The sequence below is a fragment of the Pimephales promelas genome, chromosome 8, assembly GCF_988280905.1.
Source record: "Pimephales promelas chromosome 8, fPimPro1.hap1.1, whole genome shotgun sequence".
Lineage (NCBI taxonomy): Eukaryota > Metazoa > Chordata > Actinopteri > Cypriniformes > Leuciscidae > Pimephales > Pimephales promelas.
In genome coordinates, this window is record NC_142776.1 from 33,725,363 (window position 1) to 33,744,691 (window position 19,329).

General features: G+C 36.9%; 3 protein-coding genes across 5 annotated transcripts in view; 2 read left to right on the forward strand and 1 right to left on the reverse strand.

Moving 5' to 3' along the window:
• The first annotated feature begins 2,263 nt into the window (after positions 1-2,263).
• tshba (thyroid stimulating hormone subunit beta a) lies at positions 2,264-3,940 on the forward strand. The gene is made up of 2 exons (XM_039692139.2): positions 2,264-2,447; positions 3,591-3,940. The coding sequence occupies exons 1-2, from the start codon at positions 2,289-2,291 to the stop codon at positions 3,882-3,884; spliced, it is 453 nt and encodes a 150-aa protein (XP_039548073.2). The 5' UTR covers positions 2,264-2,288; the 3' UTR covers positions 3,885-3,940.
• A 3,249-nt stretch (positions 3,941-7,189) lies between these two features.
• On the forward strand, positions 7,190-15,045 carry slc25a55a (solute carrier family 25 member 55a). 3 transcript variants are annotated; one of them, XM_039691994.2, is made up of 10 exons: positions 7,190-7,279; positions 8,445-8,547; positions 8,967-9,092; positions 9,478-9,533; positions 11,617-11,707; positions 11,808-11,926; positions 13,907-14,099; positions 14,201-14,355; positions 14,445-14,520; positions 14,638-15,045. In XM_039691994.2, the coding sequence occupies exons 2-10, from the start codon at positions 8,531-8,533 to the stop codon at positions 14,795-14,797; spliced, it is 993 nt and encodes a 330-aa protein (XP_039547928.2). In that variant the 5' UTR covers positions 7,190-7,279; positions 8,445-8,530; the 3' UTR covers positions 14,798-15,045. The 3 variants fall into 3 exon arrangements, with proteins under 3 accessions (XP_039547928.2, XP_039547930.2, XP_039547929.2); XM_039691996.2 differs by lacking the exon at positions 7,190-7,279 and adding an exon at positions 8,216-8,341; XM_039691995.2 differs by lacking the exon at positions 7,190-7,279 and adding an exon at positions 8,232-8,348.
• Positions 15,046-16,451: 1,406 nt separating this feature from the next.
• tspan2a (tetraspanin 2a) overlaps positions 16,452-19,329 on the reverse strand; it is a 57,892-nt gene continuing 55,014 nt past the window's right edge. The window contains exons 7-8 of the mRNA XM_039691997.2: positions 17,706-17,789; positions 16,452-17,090 (exon numbers count right to left, since the gene is read on the reverse strand). Of these exons, the coding sequence (XP_039547931.2) occupies positions 17,025-17,090; positions 17,706-17,789 (150 nt within the window). The 3' untranslated portion in view covers positions 16,452-17,024. The remainder of the gene's footprint in view (positions 17,091-17,705; positions 17,790-19,329) is intronic.

Sequence of the window (19,329 nt, forward strand, 5' to 3'; positions counted from 1 at the left end):
TTCCGAGTCAATTACTTCGTTGAATGAACCAAATGACTTGGAAAAAGATTTGTTCATTTTGATGAACGAGTTCGAACAGGAGAGTCATGAACGCGCATAACAGAACAGAGCAAGGCAATTTGAGCTTATAAAACTTAAACTTTGTTATTTATTTATTAAATGAGCGATCGTTTCGCTTGATAAGACCCTTATTCGTCAACTGAAATCGTTTAAAGCACTTTGAACAGTTTGCACTGAAACTCATTTGGACCTTGAACCGTTTGGTTCCCAGTGAAGTCCATTATATGGAGAAAAATCCTGGAATGTTTTCATCAAAAACCTTCATTTCTTTTTGACTGAAGAAAGAAAGACATGGACATCTTGGATGACATGGGGGTGAGTAAATTGTCAGCAAAAGTTTTTTCAAAAGTGAACTACTCCTTTAAGTAATAGCTTAAAATAGCTTCCAAGACCAAAATTCATTTTAATCATTAAAAACATGTAAAATAATTTGTATCCTTTGTGTCTATTTATGTATTGGGGTTGTTTTGTTTTTCACTTGCTTTTAATTATTTTTGGATTTCTTCTTTATTTTTAATGTTAATTTTGCATGTCATTTTATTTAGAAGAAACATCTGAGACTAACGGTAAGTTGAAATTTAATTGAAACTCTCCTCTAGAAAAACCTTACTAATTGAGATGCAGTGTGAATATTTAGTAGGCCCTTAACAGTGGCATGTAAGTGATTTGATTAGAAAGAGTCATTTGTATGCATGCTGCACTGTAGCTGATGATGGAGATAAAAGAGACAGATAGAGATCAGGTTCTGTGTCTGTATAAGAGCAGAAGCCTTTCAACACAAGCAGGTTAAAGCAGATCCTCCAGGTAAGTGATCCTTTTGATTTACTATAACACTGCTGTTTGTTTGGCAGCCAAAAAGTAGGAAAGACACATGAAAAGATAGCAATGAGATTCTGAATTTGAGTCATAGTCCAAAAAAGTGTCTTTCTCTTGGTTGACTCTTTTTCATCATGGACATATTTTTCTTGTTGCAAAACTATCCTGTTCCAGGCAAGTAGAAAATGGAATGCATTTTTTTTTTCTAAACATGCATTAGACCAAGGGTTCTCAACTCTGGCCATCAAGGTCAACTTCCAACCCTAACACACCTTAAACAAACCAATCAAGATCTTCAGGCCTACTAGCAGTCAGTTTAATCAATGTTGGAGCTAAACTCTGCAGGACAGTTCAGGAAAGACCATGAGTGCCAGAGTTGAGAATCCCTGCAAATTAAGGTTAAGGGTAGATCAAGTTCAGAAACCATTAATCAGTGCTCTTCCCTGCAGTCGTGCGGCACCTTACATTTTGACTGCATAAACGCATTCTGTGTGAATGACCCTTTATGTTTTTTTGCACTGTCAGTGGAGCCATGAAATCATAGAAGCCTATTTCCACCACATATGAAAAAATATGCTTTGTTAAATCATAATTATGACTCAAAAAGTCAAAATTATGACATGCTAAGTAATATTTATAATATGAAAAGTCTTGATATAAAAAGCTGAAATTATAACACACTATGCCGGAATTATGACATGCCATGTAATAGTTATGACATACTCAAGTCAATTTTTAACTTTATTTCAGAACTATGAGGAAAAAGTTGAAAATTATGACATAAAAAAGTCATTGACAGTCTTTGAGATAAGAGGTCGAAATTATTAATTAATTACTTTTTTATATCATAACTATGACTTTTTGTTATCATTTATACTTCTTATCTCATAATTATGATTTCAAAATTTAAATGTAATGTCAGAATTTCTACTTTTTTATTTTAAAAAAACCTTTTCATCCCATAATTGTGATTTATGTCATAATTGTGACTTTACATCTAATATAATTTCTTCTTTTTGTTTCATAATTATACAAAAGTTGTAAAACCATGTAAAAATAAGTGATAGAAATTTTCAGCATTTTGAATTCAGATGTGGTTATATGGATTAATTGTTCACAAAATATGTTGACATGTTGTAATAACCGACTCCGAGATAAGAGTTTCCGGGGTGCTCTTGGCAGCATAACACAAAACCACACACAACAAGCCACAGTGGCAACTTGTGCAATGCTATCACTACTCACATTTCACAATAAATGCCAAATCCAGTTTAAGATGACTTTTAAATCATGTTGCCAAGTTACCTATGCCTATATTTGTGATTTTTAGAGTCAATTTTGAATTATATTCACTGTATATTCACTTTTCTCCATATCCCACTAACAGATATCCTGATACCCTGCCAGCTATAATGTCTCCTCTGTATGTGGTTGGCATGCTGGGACTTTTGATGAAGATATCAGCGCCTATGTGTTCCCCCACTGAGTACACCATTTACTTCGAGAGACAGGAGTGTAACTACTGTGTGGCTGTCAACACCACCATCTGCATGGGCTTCTGCTTCTCCAGGGTAAGCAGACAGTGTGAGGACAGAAAGTGTTTTGTGGAGACTCTCCAGCATGCAGTGTGACAAGCTGATTTTAACAAAAGACGATATATCTGTCACCGTTTACTCACACCCATGCCAAACATGTGAATTTCGCTCTTCCGTGGAACACAAACGAGATTTTTCCATTCCATTTCATTTTGTGTTCCAGGGAATAACAAAGATCATACTCTCTTTAAAGTAAATGTCCATTTCACCCACAAATGAAAATTCTGTCATTAATTACCTGCGTTTTCTGTGTAGATGTCACTATTGTTCAGTACTAGCAGGCTAGCCTTTTTGCCTGTGTTTTAGGTTGATGTTAGTTTTATAGAAGACAGAGGGGGGAAACTACCATTAGAGACAGTAGTGCGTCAGAAAACAAGGTGAAAGGAAGAAGTTGAACATCAAGGAGGATAAAAGCAGTGAGGGTGATAACAGAGATGAAGAATATAAATTATAGATTGTTGTGGAAGTCCGGCATTTGAGTACATTATCCTATCCTATGTTTGGAAGATGTGATCCATACTACAACCAGAGGTCAGGAAAGACACCACTGCCCATTGGCCTCACTACACAAGCAGGGGTGCTCCATAAATGATGACTAAACATGTCAAAATCCAGTTATACACTGAAAACGTCTTGCCGATTTTCACTTGTGCTACAATTGGTTTGGAATTCCAAGAAAGAAACAATGTTAAAATCAATGTGATGTTTTTTGAAACACTAAGACCTTTCCACTACTTTTCAGACTGTGAAAAGAAAATTTCAGAAAATTTGCCAAAATTATTTACCCTAATATGACAGAGTCATTTATAAATGACAGCACTGTAAAAAAAAAAAAATCAGATTTTGGGAAATGATTTTTAGACTTAAATGTATGTAAAATATAAAGTAATTTTTTTTTTCTATAGCTGTGATTTCATAATTAGTCCCAAAAATGTTAAAAGGGTTTAACTTTTCTTTGCACTGAAAAGGGCCATAATAGGTCCCCTTTATGTGTATTAGTTTAAGAGTGAGTAAATTGATTTAATAAACAATTTATTTAAGAAACAAAACCCTCAAATGTTTTCTGAAATGATTAAGTGGGAATTTGGCTAAATATGCATCTCTACATTCATCCTATAGGACAGTAATGTGAAGGAGTTGGTGGGTCCTCGTTTCCTGGTTCAGAGAGGCTGCACCTATCAGGAAGTCGAGTATCGGACGGCCATCTTGCCTGGCTGTCCTTCATATGCAGATCCTCACTTCACCTATCCAGTGGCACTTAGTTGCCACTGCAGCACCTGTAACACCCACAGTGACGAATGTGCCCACAAAACCAGCAGCGCTGCAAGGAAATGCTCCAAACCTGTCCGACATCTGTACCCCGACCCCGAGGAGAACAGTTACATCCAGTCATATTGGGAACAGTACGAGTAATGTTTGATCATTTCTTGACTAAAACTTAAAGGGATACTCCACTTTTTTTGGAAATAGGCTCATTTTACAACTCCCTCAGAGTTAAAAAATTGAGTTTTACCGTTTTTAAATCCATTCAGCCGATTTTCTGATATTTAGAAGAATATCAGTAACCAGACCGTTTCTGGTCTCATTGACTTCCATAGTAGGGAAAAATATATACTATGGAAGTCAATGAGACCAGAAACTGTCTGGTTACAGATATTCTTCTAAATATCAGAAAATCGGCTGAATTGATTCAAAAACGGTAAAACTCAACTGTTTAACTCTGGGGGAGTTGTAAAATGAGCCTATTTCCAAAAAAAAGTGGAGTATCCCTTTAATTTAAAACAAAGTGTGTGTGTGTGTTGTAGCAGTTGACTGGGTGCAATTGTTTGTTAGATAATCATTGAGTAACCTTAAGTTACCTAACTCATTATGTTTGCTGTATTTTATATCAAGCATCTGATGTCTTTAATGAGGTGGTTAAAAAATGGTGTGGTTCAAATATTTAAGCTTTTATGGATAATAGACCTTCTGCCAACTTTAATGATGCTTTAATGTTTGATCGGCAGTGTTTCTATAAAAAATTAAAAGGAAAATCCTTCCATAACAATGTGTTTTATCACTATAGTGTTTATGGTTTAACAATGGGTGTTAATGAAATTATAGCTTGTCATGCAACAGATCAAAGAATAACAAGAGGCCAAGCTAGTATTTTCAGTCACAGAACCATTTTATGTTTTTGCTAATTATTGGCTAATTCTATCTCTGCTGTACGTTTTTGTACGATCTGCTTAGTTTTAAAGGTTACTTTTTCAAAACAAACCCTCAAATTTCCATACAAATCACATAATACAAATTCATACAAAGTTGCTGCCTCGTAGTTACAAAAATGAATGCAAATGATGATAGAGAAGTTCCCTAAACATTCCCCCTATATGCCATTAGTCATCCGCAGAAAGTCCCACCTTAAAAGCATCGGCTGAACCAATGTTGCTTTGCTTAGAGAACCATTTGAATACTGATTCTGAGACTTGGTAAAACACTCTTTTGCCTAAATGTTTTTCATTAAAAGACCTGATTATATTGAACCACCAAACAACGTCATTGACTTTTAATAGTCTGTGAGTAAATGAGCAATCATTGCTAGATAATGCATATTTAGAGAGGCAAATAGCTATGGGTTATTTATATTACAAACTCAGAGGATGGTTAACCCAGTTTGCATTCGTTCTAGTCCTTTTGTTTCTGTCTTTACAACCCATATTGTATTTTATGGGTAATTGTAACCAGACGTTACTATGTCTTTCGTTTATGGCTGTCACGCAATAATATATCTTTCTTTTATTACATGTCAGAACATAAGGGCTACAGGGGAGGGTTGGGAAAGAATTGCCTAGAGGTGGATTGAGGACTGACACCATGGTTACACGCTTGAAATGAAATGTCATGTTCCGCCTCTCAGTCAGTGTCCTAACAACCAGGACAAACATAACCTCCTCTTTGGAAACAATTGAAAGGGGTATTACATGTCCTAAAAAGTATCCCACCCAAATATGTTTTATTGATGTGTTAGGATTACACAATAGCAATATGGGAAGTTGGTCTTCATCTTTCATCAGCTGTTATTTCATTATTTCTCCTTGTTCGTTTCGCCTCACATGTAGAGATGGCCATTCCACTGTGATCCCCTTTATATTATTCAAGGATTCCTGTCGGCTTGGTCACAATCTGGCCAATCAAATTAGAATGGCGCAGATGCTTTCTTGACAATAGCGCATGAGTCTGTGTTGTGATAATCTAATACCCTAATATTATAATACATCAAACAATAACGCTGGTGGAATCTGGCCGCTCAGCAGTCTTTTACAGGGTTGGTGGGACTAGAATACCTTCCCTATGTGTTCAGTGTCCAGTGGAATTCTTTTCTGTCACATTCCTCCTGCTAAAACTGGCTAGACTTGAAACATAAACCAAAGGTTGAGAAGCCAATGGTTAAATTTCAGTGGGGTTGATGTTGCTGAACTTTAGCAGCGCTGCATTCTTATCTTTAAGAGTCTTTAAGATACATTCCAGTCGTGTCTTTGATGTTTGCCGTGACCTAAAAACTTTCAGATGTCATTCAGGTCTCAACAAGTCAGAAGCTCAAGAGAAAAGAAGTGCTCTTTCATGACAGAAACCACAGCCATGCAATATAATAAACCAACATTTGCTTTTTGTATCTAAATTAAATCAGGGCTGCATTTTTCAAAAGCACTGTGACCTATGTTTATCTTAGACACCATTGCTGGCAATGCTTCTTGATCTACTTAGGCTTACGATGCTTTTGGGAAACGCAGCCCTGATCAATAGCCGTGGATCACATGCTATGAGTCAATGTGCTAAATAAAGCTGGTAGTGACTGATAACCACCAGCTGTATGCCTGGTCCTTTCACTATTACACCTGCAAGTTCATTGTGTGTTATTTTAAGCCTATCTGACAACTGTTTGCTTAATTTAGAACTGTATTCCAACCTCAACCAGAGAAACAAAGATTAACACGGATCTTTCTGGAGTTTCACTTAATCTCGTTGAGAAGAAGTGTTGTTAGATTAGAAACTTCCAGGTATGTGCCTTCATCGTGATCTGTAGAAAGAGGGTGGCATCGTTCTACATCTCTTAATCACAGTTAGGCTACTTAGACCAAACTAGTATACACTGCCTCATGACACAGCTTATAAAAACAGGGTTTCAGGTGAAAAAATAGAAGCTTGTTTTGCAAGTTTGGCCTTTATACAATGTTTACCATATCTATGCATGCATTCTAATGTTAATCAGGGCAATCAAGAGAATTTGCTAACTAGTGGGTGGATAGATAGATAGATAGATAGATAGATAGATAGATAGATAGATAGATAGATAGATAGATAGATAGATAGATAGATAGATAGATAGATAGATAGATAGATAGATAGATAGATAGATAGATAGATAGATAGATAGATAGATAGATAGATAGATAGATAGATAGATAGATAGATTGATTGATTTAGTTTGTAAAGTGTAAGCAATGTTGTCTTTTTCCTATTGATGTTGATTATTATTATTATTATTATATTAAAACACCGGTAGCTTTCCATATGGCTACACCAATGCACCCTTCGGCTTTGACTCATAGGAGGAGGTCCTCAGTAGCCTACTGAGTGACGAATGAACGTGGATATGCAAATAGGCATCGAGGCCTGATTGGAGAAGTAGATTTACACCCGGCAAACTTGGCCCGCCTCCTGTATTAAAACTGAAAGGAAATTTCCATTGAACCATTCATTCAAATTTCTTCGTGGAAGAAGGTTCTGGTATCGAAGCTCATTAAAATATTTGAACGATTTCAGAGGTGAGTGTTTATTTAGGAAAAGCCTAAACCAGCGTTATGTTCTTGTAGTAACATAGAAGTAAAAAAAAAAAAAGATAACATAGTAGAGATGTTTAGTGTTATGCACCGACCAAACGTTTATTAGTAGGCTAATATCAAGTCATATTTGACTCATAATATTTTCAGTGGTGGAGGTGTGTTTTCTTAAGTGTTTGACTCATTTAAACCGGCTGAAGTGTGTTTGGCAACTAACCTGCAGTTTAGACCGTTAGTTGAAACCGGGTAAGTTAATTCATTCATTTCCGCTTTTCTAGAAGCTTCCTTTACCGGCTCGTAGTTTTGAATTTTCCGCTTTTACTAGACACTATTGTTTTGTTATTATACAATTTGTCTATCTTTATTGCTGCAGCCACAAATATACATATATTTTAAGACTATGGAACTGCATGTGTTGTAAATTAACGGAGAAATAACATGCAGATCTGCGGTTTCTGTGCAAGGCTGAAGCAAAAGGCTTGTGAGAGGAATGTCACTGAAACATGTTGGCTCTTGAGCAATCTTGTTAAATTCTTCTGAAGTGAATTTGAATCCTTCTTTTGGATCGACTCTTTCGAACCAGTTCAAAAAACTAGTTTGAATGAGTTGTTCACGAAATTGTCCGAACGTTTATCGAGTCATGAACTGACTGTATATATATATCATCATATCATATATATATATATATATATGGCTTTATTAGAACGTTTTAGAACATTTAATCTGCGAGATGTTGGAGACAACTTGATGGCGTAATTACGTTAGTCAGGCGTCAGGACGTAAGAACTGCCGCCCGCGAGGTTTCGTAAGAACCGATTCGTGGAAATGAGTCCAATAACACGACACAAAGGCAAAGCCAAGCCTTGACGAAACTAAACGCATGCGCACAGGGCAGGCGTGCTAAGACATGCGCGCGCACCCACCCACACCAGAGAGAGACACACACTAGCCGGAAGTCAGCGAGTTCGTGTCATTTGACCTTTATCTGTCAGTGTTTTGGTCAGGGGATTAAAGCGTAATGAGATGCGTAGGAAGAGCTTAATGACGGTGAGGTGTAAGTTATTTTTTTCCGGTTGTAGATTACGTGCAGACAGGCTTATATACAGTATATCAGTCCGTTAACACAGTCATCTCTGTCTCTTACTTCCAGGTCTCCTCACTCGTGGTCTGTACTTACTTCATTGATCACTGCAAGAACTTCTCATCAAACTCTCGATCTTTTTCTGAAATTTCATAATGTCTCAACAGATCAGGTACAGAAGAATATTAATAATTTATGTACTTTTTAACGTTTTGTTTAACGAATTAAATCGTTTCTGGGTGATTTTATTCTGTTGAATTTCTATTTGATGTTAATGAATTGACAAACACCATCTTGAATCTGAGTTGCCTTTAGTTAAATATTTTATAAACATAGAAAGTGTGTATATTCATTAATCGATAAGTTCATTAATATCAAAAGGATATATAAGTTACATGTGTGTAATGTCTTAAGTGAATTTAGTGAAGTGAAGACCCCTTGAAATGACTTTTTTAAGTTTTATTTATTTATTTATTTTTTAGGAATTTTGAAACGTACTTTAGTTGTTTTAGCAACATACACACACTATTTATTTATTTATTTATTGGGCATGCTTTCATTCTCACCTCTTTTTGTTTGTTTTTCCTCTAGCCTCCCTGCCAAGTTGATTAACGGTGGTATTGCTGGCATCGTTGGGGTCACTTGTGTCTTTCCTATTGATTTGGCTAAGACCAGACTCCAGAACCAGAGACCAGGCCAGCAAGTCTACAAGAGCATGTAAGGGCCTGTTTTCTTAACTTCTCAATGCTTCAAAAATTCAGTTACTTTTCCGTTTCAATTCACAAATACCATGTTAGTGGTGCTATAATGTACTCCTGTTTGAGTCATGGCTGTGCGTCAGACCCCTTACTTTGATTTGATAAGCTGCCTTGTATTGGAAACTAATCCTAGAGGAATGTGATGCGTGGGCAGGCGTTAGTTGCCGCCTGACATGATGGTGTGGCCGCTATGGTCACTGCAAAGCCTTGTAAGCATTAAAGCCAGACTGTGTCCCGTGCATGATGCGAACACGTACACAGTGAATGGCTGTTGTTGTTAAGAACGGTTAATTTGTGGAAACCAGTAGACTGGTCCATGTTAAAACGTCTTGTGTGTCTTTCAGGATTGACTGCCTCATCAAAACAGTGCGATCTGAGGGTTACTTTGGCATGTATAGAGGTAAGATTCACTCATTTATTTATTTATAAGTGCCTGTACATTATATAGTATACCTTTTTTTAGATTAGTATAGTTTCTTAAATGGCATGATGGGTACACCTGAATAGACTTGAGGAATCCAGTCCATATGACTTTGGATAATGAACTAGAATTGGTTGGCTGGTTATAGTAAACTCTGACTTCTTCTTGTAATTTGTTGCACTTATAGCAATATTTAAGCATTTTCCCAACATCTGAACAGTCTTAATTTTTTTCAAAGAGTTGATCTAAAATACTTTGTTGGTAAAATGGATGCACTATCAACCTAGATTATTACATACATATCCCTTATTTTTAACCCCCTGATGCATGGGGTCCACTATAATGGCATTTTAACCATTTAGGGTATGATGTTACATCCAAACCACAATGGGGTGATGTATATTTACCCTTAGCCATAATTCTACATGACCTTTCATATTCATGACCACTTAGCTCACGAAAGTGGTGATGCTCCAAGTACATTTGCAATCTCATTTTTAAATCTTTCAAAATGCAGATTTCATTTTAAATTCAAGAAAGTTGTTTAAATAAATACTTTGTGAATGATTAGATGCTGTTTTAAAGTCTTAAGACATGTTATTTTAACATTGAATGCATCAGAGGGTTAATTCTAAATTAAGCAAATCAAACATGTTGTAATTATTACAATTGGTAGATCGGTTGTTTGGCTTCAGTTATTCAACTGACCAATAGAAGTGTCCTTGAAGAGTGTTATCTGTAGAGTTTGGGGGAGATTGGAGTCGGTGTTGTGCCGGGTCTCCATTTCTGTGAGGAATGCTGTTGTTTGCATCTGTGTTTTTCATGTTACAGACATGGGTCCCCGCTGGCATAGTGAAGGCTAGCCGATAAGGCGCAGCCACGCTGGAGGCAAATCATTTATCATGGTTCTTACCCACTCTGCTCTATTACAATTAGGCACCAATATTTTTGTTGTTTTTATTTATAGTTAATTGTTGTATCATTTTGATATTTACTTTACTGCTTCTTGTTTCTTTGTAGATTTTTTTTTTTCTTCACTTTCTTCATTGTCCTTGCTCTTGTCTCATTCAGTACTAACCCATCTTGCCATGTTCTGATAACATCTAGAATGTTTTGTTAGATATCATCACTTAAGCTCATTATCTGCTTTCTTCTTTTTAGATCATGTGAATAACTGCTGTCTTTTAAACGGTTGTATCTTGGTCCTAGTTAGGGCTGGGCAGTATGAACACATTCTTGCATCACTGACTGCACTGTATTTATCACCATTACTTTGGCCTGAATTCAAGAAAAAAAACATTTGATACATTACTGAAAACAGGCATTATTACATGATTATGTAATGTAGTGAATCGAATGTTACTTGATCTTATTTTCCTTTTTATATTATTTTATTTATTTAAACTTAATGCCAGACCTATGCATGTGTGAATTTATCAGTGTTAAACAGATTCTTTACTTCATAGGCTATCACTTGAGTTTAAACTCTCAAAATGCAGTGCTTTATGAATATAATTGTCTGCAACATTTTAAGGTGTTGTAAAATAGCCGTGACTGCCCATCAGTTGATTTACTTTATTAATGCTACAGTTAGCACACGCAACACGTCGAAATTACACATCAACAAAGCTGTCTTCATTGGAAGCGGTTTGTTTGCAGATTTAACGAATCTCACAAACCTTTACAGTTGCTCTGTATTTACCGTCATACTGCACAGCACTAATGTCAGTCTCTTTCTGGAATGTGGCTGCCTTTTCTCTCTATATTGAAAGCTATCCTATACATCTAATATCCTCTGTTTGTTTATAGTTTTTTTTTTTCTTTCATTTTATTCACATTATGTAAAATCCCCCTCCATCATCATCTCACAGTTTTCTCATAAGCTATGCTTATATTCTTAGTCTGTTTAGTGGCATTTTTATCTTGTAATCTGTTTGAATGGTACTTGATAAGGTCATGTTGTAGCTTTATCTCTGGTTTGATGGTGGTGGGGAATGTGTGTTTGCTGATCTGTGATCAGTTGTGGTGTGCTTTATTAACCCTCTCTTTGTTTGTCTTTTAGGTGCTGCAGTTAATCTTACATTGGTCACTCCTGAGAAGGCCATCAAACTGGCAGCCAATGACTTCTTCCGGCACCACCTCTCCAAAGACGGGTATGTTTGCTACACTTGGTGCTATTCATTATCTGCTTTTACCTAACAATTACAACATAACATCTGTGCTGTTGTATAATCATTGCCGTGTTTGTTACAGGAGAGGGCTGCCTGTATTTAAAGAGATGTTGGCTGGATGTGCTGCTGGCATGTGCCAGGTTGTCATCACCACTCCAATGGAGATGCTGAAAATTCAACTTCAGGATGCTGGGAGACTAGGTAGGTTTTCCTTTTTGTGCTTATTGGAGAAGGGAAATCTAGTAGGGCTGCTCAGTTGTCAAAAATAATAATCATGATTATCAAAGTCATAAACTAATACTAGGTTAAAGGGATACTCTACTTTTGGAAATATTACAACATTTTACAACTCCCTCAAGAGTTAAACAATTGAGTTTTAACCTTTTCGAATGAATTCAGCCGATTTTTCTGATATTTAGAAGAAGATCAGTAACCAGACGGTTTCTGGTCTCATTGACTTCCATAGTAGGAAAAAAATATATACTATGGAAGCAGTGGTGGAATGTAACGAAGTACAAATACTTTGTTACTTTACTTAAGTACATTGTTCACATATCTTTATTTTACTTAAGTAGAATAAATATCGCATACTTTTTACTTTTACTTCGTTACATTTTGCAGCAATTATTATACTTTCTACTCCACTACATTTCTACAACTTCTGTTACATTTTCATTACATATTCTGATCAGTTTTTCCCCTGCCAAAACGTAATCTGACCGTCCGTTCGTTGCACGTTTGTCTCACCAGTGACGTTTGGTTGCCATAGAGCCTCCATTTTTGCACTCAGGTCTAAGTCCCATGGTCCTCTATCAGAATCCAGAGTTTCAAGAAGATTGGAGAAACTTTTTTTTTTTTTTGGGGGGTCGAAATTTTGAGTTTCTCTGATCTTCTTGATACTCTGGATTCTGATAGAGGGCCATGGGACTTAGACCTGAGTGCAAAAATGGAGGCTCTAGAACCTTCCAGAGCTGAGATACTGAGATACCACGTAGCATTTATGCCATTATAAATATCTCAATATCTCAGCTCTGGAAGGGTCTAGAGCCTCCATTTTTGCACTCAGGTCTAAGTCTCATGGCCCTCTATCAAAATCCAGAGTTTCAAGAAGATTGGAGAAACTTATTTTTTCACCCAAAAAAAAAATAAAAAAATGGGGTAACACTGTCGTTTTTTTTGGGTCGAAATTGAGTTTCTCTGATCTTCTTGAAACTCTGGATTCTGATAGAGGGCCATGGGACTTAGACCTGAGTGCAAAAATGGAGGCTCTAGACCCTTCCAGAGCTGAGATACTGAGATACCACGTAGCATTTATGCCATTATAAATATCTCAGCTCTGGAAGGGTCTAGAGCCTCCATTTTTGCACTCAGGTCTAAGTCCCATGACCCTCTATCAGAATCCAGAGTTTCAAGAAGATTGGAGAAACTTATTTTTTCGCCCAAAAAAAAAACCGAAAGGGGTAACACTGTCGTTTTTTTTTTTTTTTCGTCAAAATTTTGGTTACTGATATTCTTCAAAATATCAGAAAATCGGCTAAATTTATTCGAAAATGGTAAAACTGTTTAACTCTGGGGGAGTTGTAAAATGAGCCAATTTCTAATGTAAGAAAAAGGTCCTCATAATAATTACACAAGACAAGCAAACTGTCAGCAATACAGGAAAAACAAAGAAACTAATTGCAAACAAAACAAGTTTTTTGGGAACATTTACAAACAGTGGTATTCAGATAAAATAAAATAAACTATAATCATGTAAAACAACACTTTCATATAACATGGCATAGTCATACTGTACACTACCTAAAAATATGGACTGATCTTGACTGAATAACTTATTTATTTTTCCTTTGTCGTTTGTTTGATTATCTTTAATGACAGACTGCTGCAGGTTTATCAGGCTGCTGTCGCTTTAAGAGATTTACTTTTTACATTTTACTGATCTTGTTTTCATAATCCTTAAAATCCGAAATGGAAAATCAATATATGCAGGACTTTAGTCTGCTTGCTGAGCTGCATCATTCCTCATCAATTTCTTGTCCATTTATTTTGGTGTGATAATGTAGTAACCCCAACAAGGTGATCAGAACAACCCTGTGTTAGTTTATTTAGCAATAATGATCAACATTATTCCTTATTGTACTTATTACTCACTTGGACCAACATTTCTGATCGTCTTTATAGCCGCTCAGCAGAGAAAACCAGGCATCATCACACCCAACAGACTGGCCACCACAAACGCGGTGCTGAGTCGCTCCTACAATGTGATACCCAGCACTTCACACAGGGCCATATCTGCCACCCAGATCGCAAGAGAGTTACTGCACACTCAAGGCATTCAGGGGCTCTACAAAGGCCTTGGAGCAACTCTATTGAGGTAATGCATTGTACACTTGTTACTGTGACTGTAAAAAGCAAACTTTTACAATATTTGGGAGCACAAATGCAACTTTTTGTTCTTTTTTTCCTCCAATTTAGAGACGTACCTTTTTCGATCATTTACTTCCCACTCTTTGCCAATTTGAACAAGTTGGGTAAGCCCTCCTCTGAACATGCGGCACCGTTTTATTGGTCCTTCATCTCTGGATGTGTTGCGGGCTCCACAGCTGCTGTTGCTGTTAACCCATGTGATGGTGAGCTTCTTTTATTTTGTCCTCTTAATCTTGTTGGTGCATTTTTAAAAGGAAATGCGCATGCTCACCTTGTCTTTTGTTTTTAACAGTGGTTAAGACCAGGCTGCAGTCTCTGAACAAAGGAGCCAATGAGGAAACCTACAGTGGCATAATTGACTGTTTCAGGTGATGCATCAGTCCCGTTACTTGCTTTAAATGTTACAATTTAACTGATCTGTAATTATGGAGTGTGAGTAGATCATCTACTGTGTGTGACCTTTGCCTGTTTCTTTGTTCCCACAGCAAGATCTTCAGGCGAGAAGGGCCGTCTGCATTCCTGAAGGGTGCGGGTTGCAGGGCTCTAGTCATCGCACCGCTGTTCGGCATCGTGCAGGTCATGTACTTCATCGGTGTCGGAGAGTTTATCATGAGCCAGGCCCCCCTAAAGCTAATCTCTGACTAAACAGACACCCATACCTCTGAGTCGACCAAGACTGTGGCAGCTACACAACCAACTGTACATTTACAAGAAAAGATAAACATTAATCAAGATGATGAAGTTGGCGAGAGAACGGCAAGTTCTCCTCTGGTTAAGTTCCTGTGAGTTTATCCAGCCTTACCGCACTTCCTCTGGTTTACAGGCTTCTTTGATGGGCTGTAGCCAACATTTTGCACTTGTTGGTAAGGATGTCTGGAGGAGAGCGCTTATGATGTGCTTACATTTTCTAGAAGCATATGTGAAAGTTTCCCCTCAATGAGGAAGACTGGTGTTGCTGTAATGACACTAATGTTTATGTTGACTCTTTTTTTCACCTCCATCTATTCACTTTGTACAATTATTTTTGCATTAATACTTGCTTTTGTCTGTCTTTTCCCTGATTTAGTATTCATTTATTTCTGTTACTTTCACTGTTTTCAGTGTCTAAACAATAGGGTTACTTGATGCTTTTGAAGACTTCAGACCTTGTTACTCTAAAATTTGTTACTAGTTTTAGGGAATATCATTGGCTTATTCCGTTGATGCACGTCCTGCATTGTGGTTTATGAACCGATTTGTGGAAAGTATGTGAGGTACTTGATTGTCTATCTTGATGGTTTCCCTAAAACAGACCAACATTTGATGCATATCATTTTTATGCAACATATAACAATTTTATTGCATTTCCTTCTGTTACATGGACCACCACATGTTACAACTTTAGTTGCTTGAGATTTCTAATCTCAAAGCATAGGTCATTCTTTTTATCCAAAAAGTTTATCCATCATAAAGTTTGAGGCACCCAGCCTTGAACAAAACGCTGTATATTTAAGTGCTATGTTTTGACTTCAGTATTAACATCTACCAACAATAACACTTCAGTGCAACATGTATTCATTTCTGTTCAATGGAAATGGTGCTATTATTCAACATTGCAAAAATAAAAAAGCAAATTTTTACTTGTGAGCACTGTTTTAATGTTGTTCAGGGTTTATTGCCCTGGGACCATATTTTCTCATTTCAAAGCCATTTACATGCAACACAATGCTATAAAGTATTTGAAGTTGAGGAACTCAAATGTGTTGTTCTGCAAACACATGTATAATGTGGCTTTGTAAAGGCACATCGATTAATAAAATTATTGGGTCACATTCTTGAACAGAAGACAGAGAAGCAATGGTTGACGATTTTAGATATGTTTTTGATTTGGCTGCTTTTGTTCAATTTTACAGAAATATTGCAAATTACATTTATGTTCTCCCTTATAACTGGTGTTTGACCTCTACAGATTCAAAATCTGCCAAGTGAGGAAGGTAATGTGCATTAACCACTTAAACAAGTGTCACGCTTGAAAAAACAAATGAATGAAAACATTTTTTAAGAGTGGAACATGGAGTCTGAAGGTTGAGTTTCCTCTCCTCTCAGTGGTAATTCCATTTTTTACAAATGATTTACTATTGCTGCTTTACATCAACTTTAAATAAAAAAGTAACAATTAGGAATTTGGTTTACTGGTTAACATTAACCAATAGCAGCAAACTCAAAAGGTTTCAGCAAAAGAGCAAGCATCACATTAGATTATTAAGAAGCTAAATATTTTTCTTTGGAATACCATACACTCATGTTTTTACATTAGAACCAGGAACGTTACTAAGTCACACATAAAAAAAAAATCATACTTTTCCACTCCTTGGCTTCATTCAGTATCTATATGATGTGGCACAATTACAATAACCAAATATTAATCACCAGCAAAACACAAACATATGACCCTTTATCTATTAGCACAGAAAACCTGATCTACTTCACACAATAAATAACAGGAAATAAGTCAATCAATAAGAGGCATCAGGAAGCTTATTTACATCAGTAAGAAAATGGCCAGGGACTCGAGATGTGAGAGCTCTCTGTTAAAGCGAGAGCAAGTTTGGAAAAAGAAAGATGTACATTATGTACCGCTTGTAATGATTCAACATAAATGTAAAGGTTAATTGGGTTACAATAGCAGTCCATGCAGTGGAGGTCATCTTCAAACAATGCAAGAACCAGAAAAGACACAAACGATCAGATACAGAATGCTGTTCACAAGACCCAAACTACCTCATGGAAGTTCCTCCACCCTGCTCCCAAGCCTGAATGTGATGGTCCGATGAGGTCTAAGAAGGTAGGCTTTGAAACAGTCCAACTGGGCGAGAGGGGAACTGTGAGGCGCCTAAATAACTTCTCTGCTGTTTCGAATGGCGCAGCAAAGAACCATGCTGAAGATCATGCCAATTATCTGTTAAACACAGTGAGGGGGTGTTCAGATGTTCTACATGATAAATAAATACATGCTACAGTGTTCCCAAAAAACATTTGAACACTTAAAGGGATAGTTCACTTGGAAATTAGTTTTTGAAATGTTTTAGCTTACCTCAAGGGCATCCAAGATGTAGGTGTCAGTGATCGTTTCATGTCTTAGGCCATCAATGTGTACTTAAATTTACGAGCCATTAAATCATGTTTAATTTGGACTTCTCTGTGCATGGTGGTGACCATAGACCTCCATTATATGACTGACAGACACGAAAGGTTTGACCTTAAAATATCAAAATTAAAAATACTGTGGAAACAAAGACACCTACATCTTGGATGCCCTTGAGGTAAGCTAAAACATTTCAAACATTAATTTCAAAGTCAACTATCCCTTTAAGCATTACATAATAGAAAACCAAATGCCTTTTCTATATTATAAAGCAAATCTCAATTGGCTGATTATTTTTTTTGTTTGTTTCAGTCACAAAATTAAGCGATAGCTCTTTACATAAAGTTGCATACGAGTATTTCCAACTTTGATTTGACTTTAAGCATAAAAATTTCGCAAAAAAGAAGTTTGTTGGTTTCATATTCTTACCATTATTCCAGCAATGCCAAGCCCAACATATCCAATTATGAAGAGTTTTTCATTGAAGAAGTCTTCGATAGCTTTAACGCAATCCTTTAAACACAAGCATTTGAAAAGAACATTAGATGAGTTTGGCGTTAATGTTAAAACAATATACACACAACATCTGTTCACTTCTACTGATTTAGCTCTTATAAAACTAATAGCTCTGGCTCTGACATCTGACTTGACAAGCCAGCTTTGGAAGGGTCTAGAGCATCCATTTTTGCACTCAGGTCTAATGGCCCTCTATTAGAATCCAGAGTTTCAAGAAGATCAGAGAAACTCAAAATTTCGACCAAAAAAAAAAGTTTCTCCAATCTTCTTGAAACTCTGGATTCAATATCTCTGCTCTGGAAGGGTCTAGAGCCTCCATTTTTGCACTCAGGTTTAAGTCTCATGGCCCTCTATCAGAATCCAGAGTTTTGAGAAGATTGGAGAAACTTAATTTTTCACCCGAAAAAAAAACAAAAACGTAAGGGGTACCACTGTCGTTTTTTTTTCGGGTCGAATTTTTGAGTTTCGATATCTCAGCTCTGGAACGGTCTAGAGCCTCCATTTTTGCACTCAGGTTTAAGTCTCATAGCCCTCTATCAGAATCCAGAGATTTGAAAAGATTGGAGACACTTCATTTTTCGCCCGAAAAAAAAAAACGAAAGGGGTACCACTGTCGTTTTTTTTTCGGGTCGAAATTTTGAGATTCGATATCTCAGCTCTGGAAGGGTCTAGAGCCTCCATTTTTGCACTCAGGTTTAAGTCTCATGGCCCTCTATCAGAATCCAGAGTTTTGAGAAGATTGGAGAAACTTAATTTTTCGCCCGAAAAAAAAAACGTAAGGGGTACCACTGTGGTTTTTTTTCGGGTCGAAATTTTGAGATTCAATATCTCAGCTCTGGAACGGTCTAGAGCCTCCATTTTTGCACTCAGGTTTAAGTCTCATGGCCCTCTATTATAATCCAGAGTTTTGAGAAGATTGGAGACACTTCATTTTTCGCCCGAAAAAAAAAAACGTAAGGGGTACCACTGTCGTTTTTTTTTCGGGACGAATTTTTGAGTTTCGATATCTCAGCTCTGGAAGGGGCTAGAGCCTCCATTTTTTCACTCAGGTCTAAGTCTCATGGCCCTCTATCAGAATCCAGAGTTTTGGGAAGATTGGAGAAACTTAATTTTTCGCCCAAAAAAAAAAACGTAAGGGGTACCACTGTCGTTTTTTTTTCGGGCCCAATTTTTGAGTTTCGATATCTCAGCTCTGGAAGGGGCTAGAGCCTCCATTTTTGCACTCAGGTCTAAGTCTCATGGCCCTCTATCAGAATCCAGAGTTTTGGGAAGATTGGAGAAACGTAATTTTTCGCCCGAAAAAAAAAAACGTAAGGGGTACCACTGTCGTTTTTTTTTTCGGGACGAATTTTTGAGTTTCGATTTCTCAGCTCTGGAAGGGGCTAGAGCCTCCATTTTTGCACTCAGGTCTAAGTCTCATGGCCCTCTATCAGAATCCAGAGTTTTGGGAAGATTGGAGAAACTTAATTTTTCGCCCAAAAAAAAAAACGTAAGGGGTACCACTGTCGTTTTTTTTTCGGGACGAATTTTTGAGTTT

Excerpts from the sequence above, each read along its gene's own strand:
- tshba (XM_039692139.2), top strand. The coding sequence starts at position 2,289 with ATGTCTCCTCTGTATGTGGTTGGCATGCTGGGACTTTTGATGAAGATA. Across the intron at positions 2,448-3,590 it reads TGGGCTTCTGCTTCTCCAGG|GACAGTAATGTGAAGGAGTT; the intron begins GTAAGCAGACAG and ends TTCATCCTATAG.
- slc25a55a (XM_039691994.2), top strand. Across the intron at positions 9,093-9,477 it reads CAGCAAGTCTACAAGAGCAT|GATTGACTGCCTCATCAAAA; the intron begins GTAAGGGCCTGT and ends TGTGTCTTTCAG. Across the intron at positions 14,521-14,637 it reads GGCATAATTGACTGTTTCAG|CAAGATCTTCAGGCGAGAAG; the intron begins GTGATGCATCAG and ends TTGTTCCCACAG.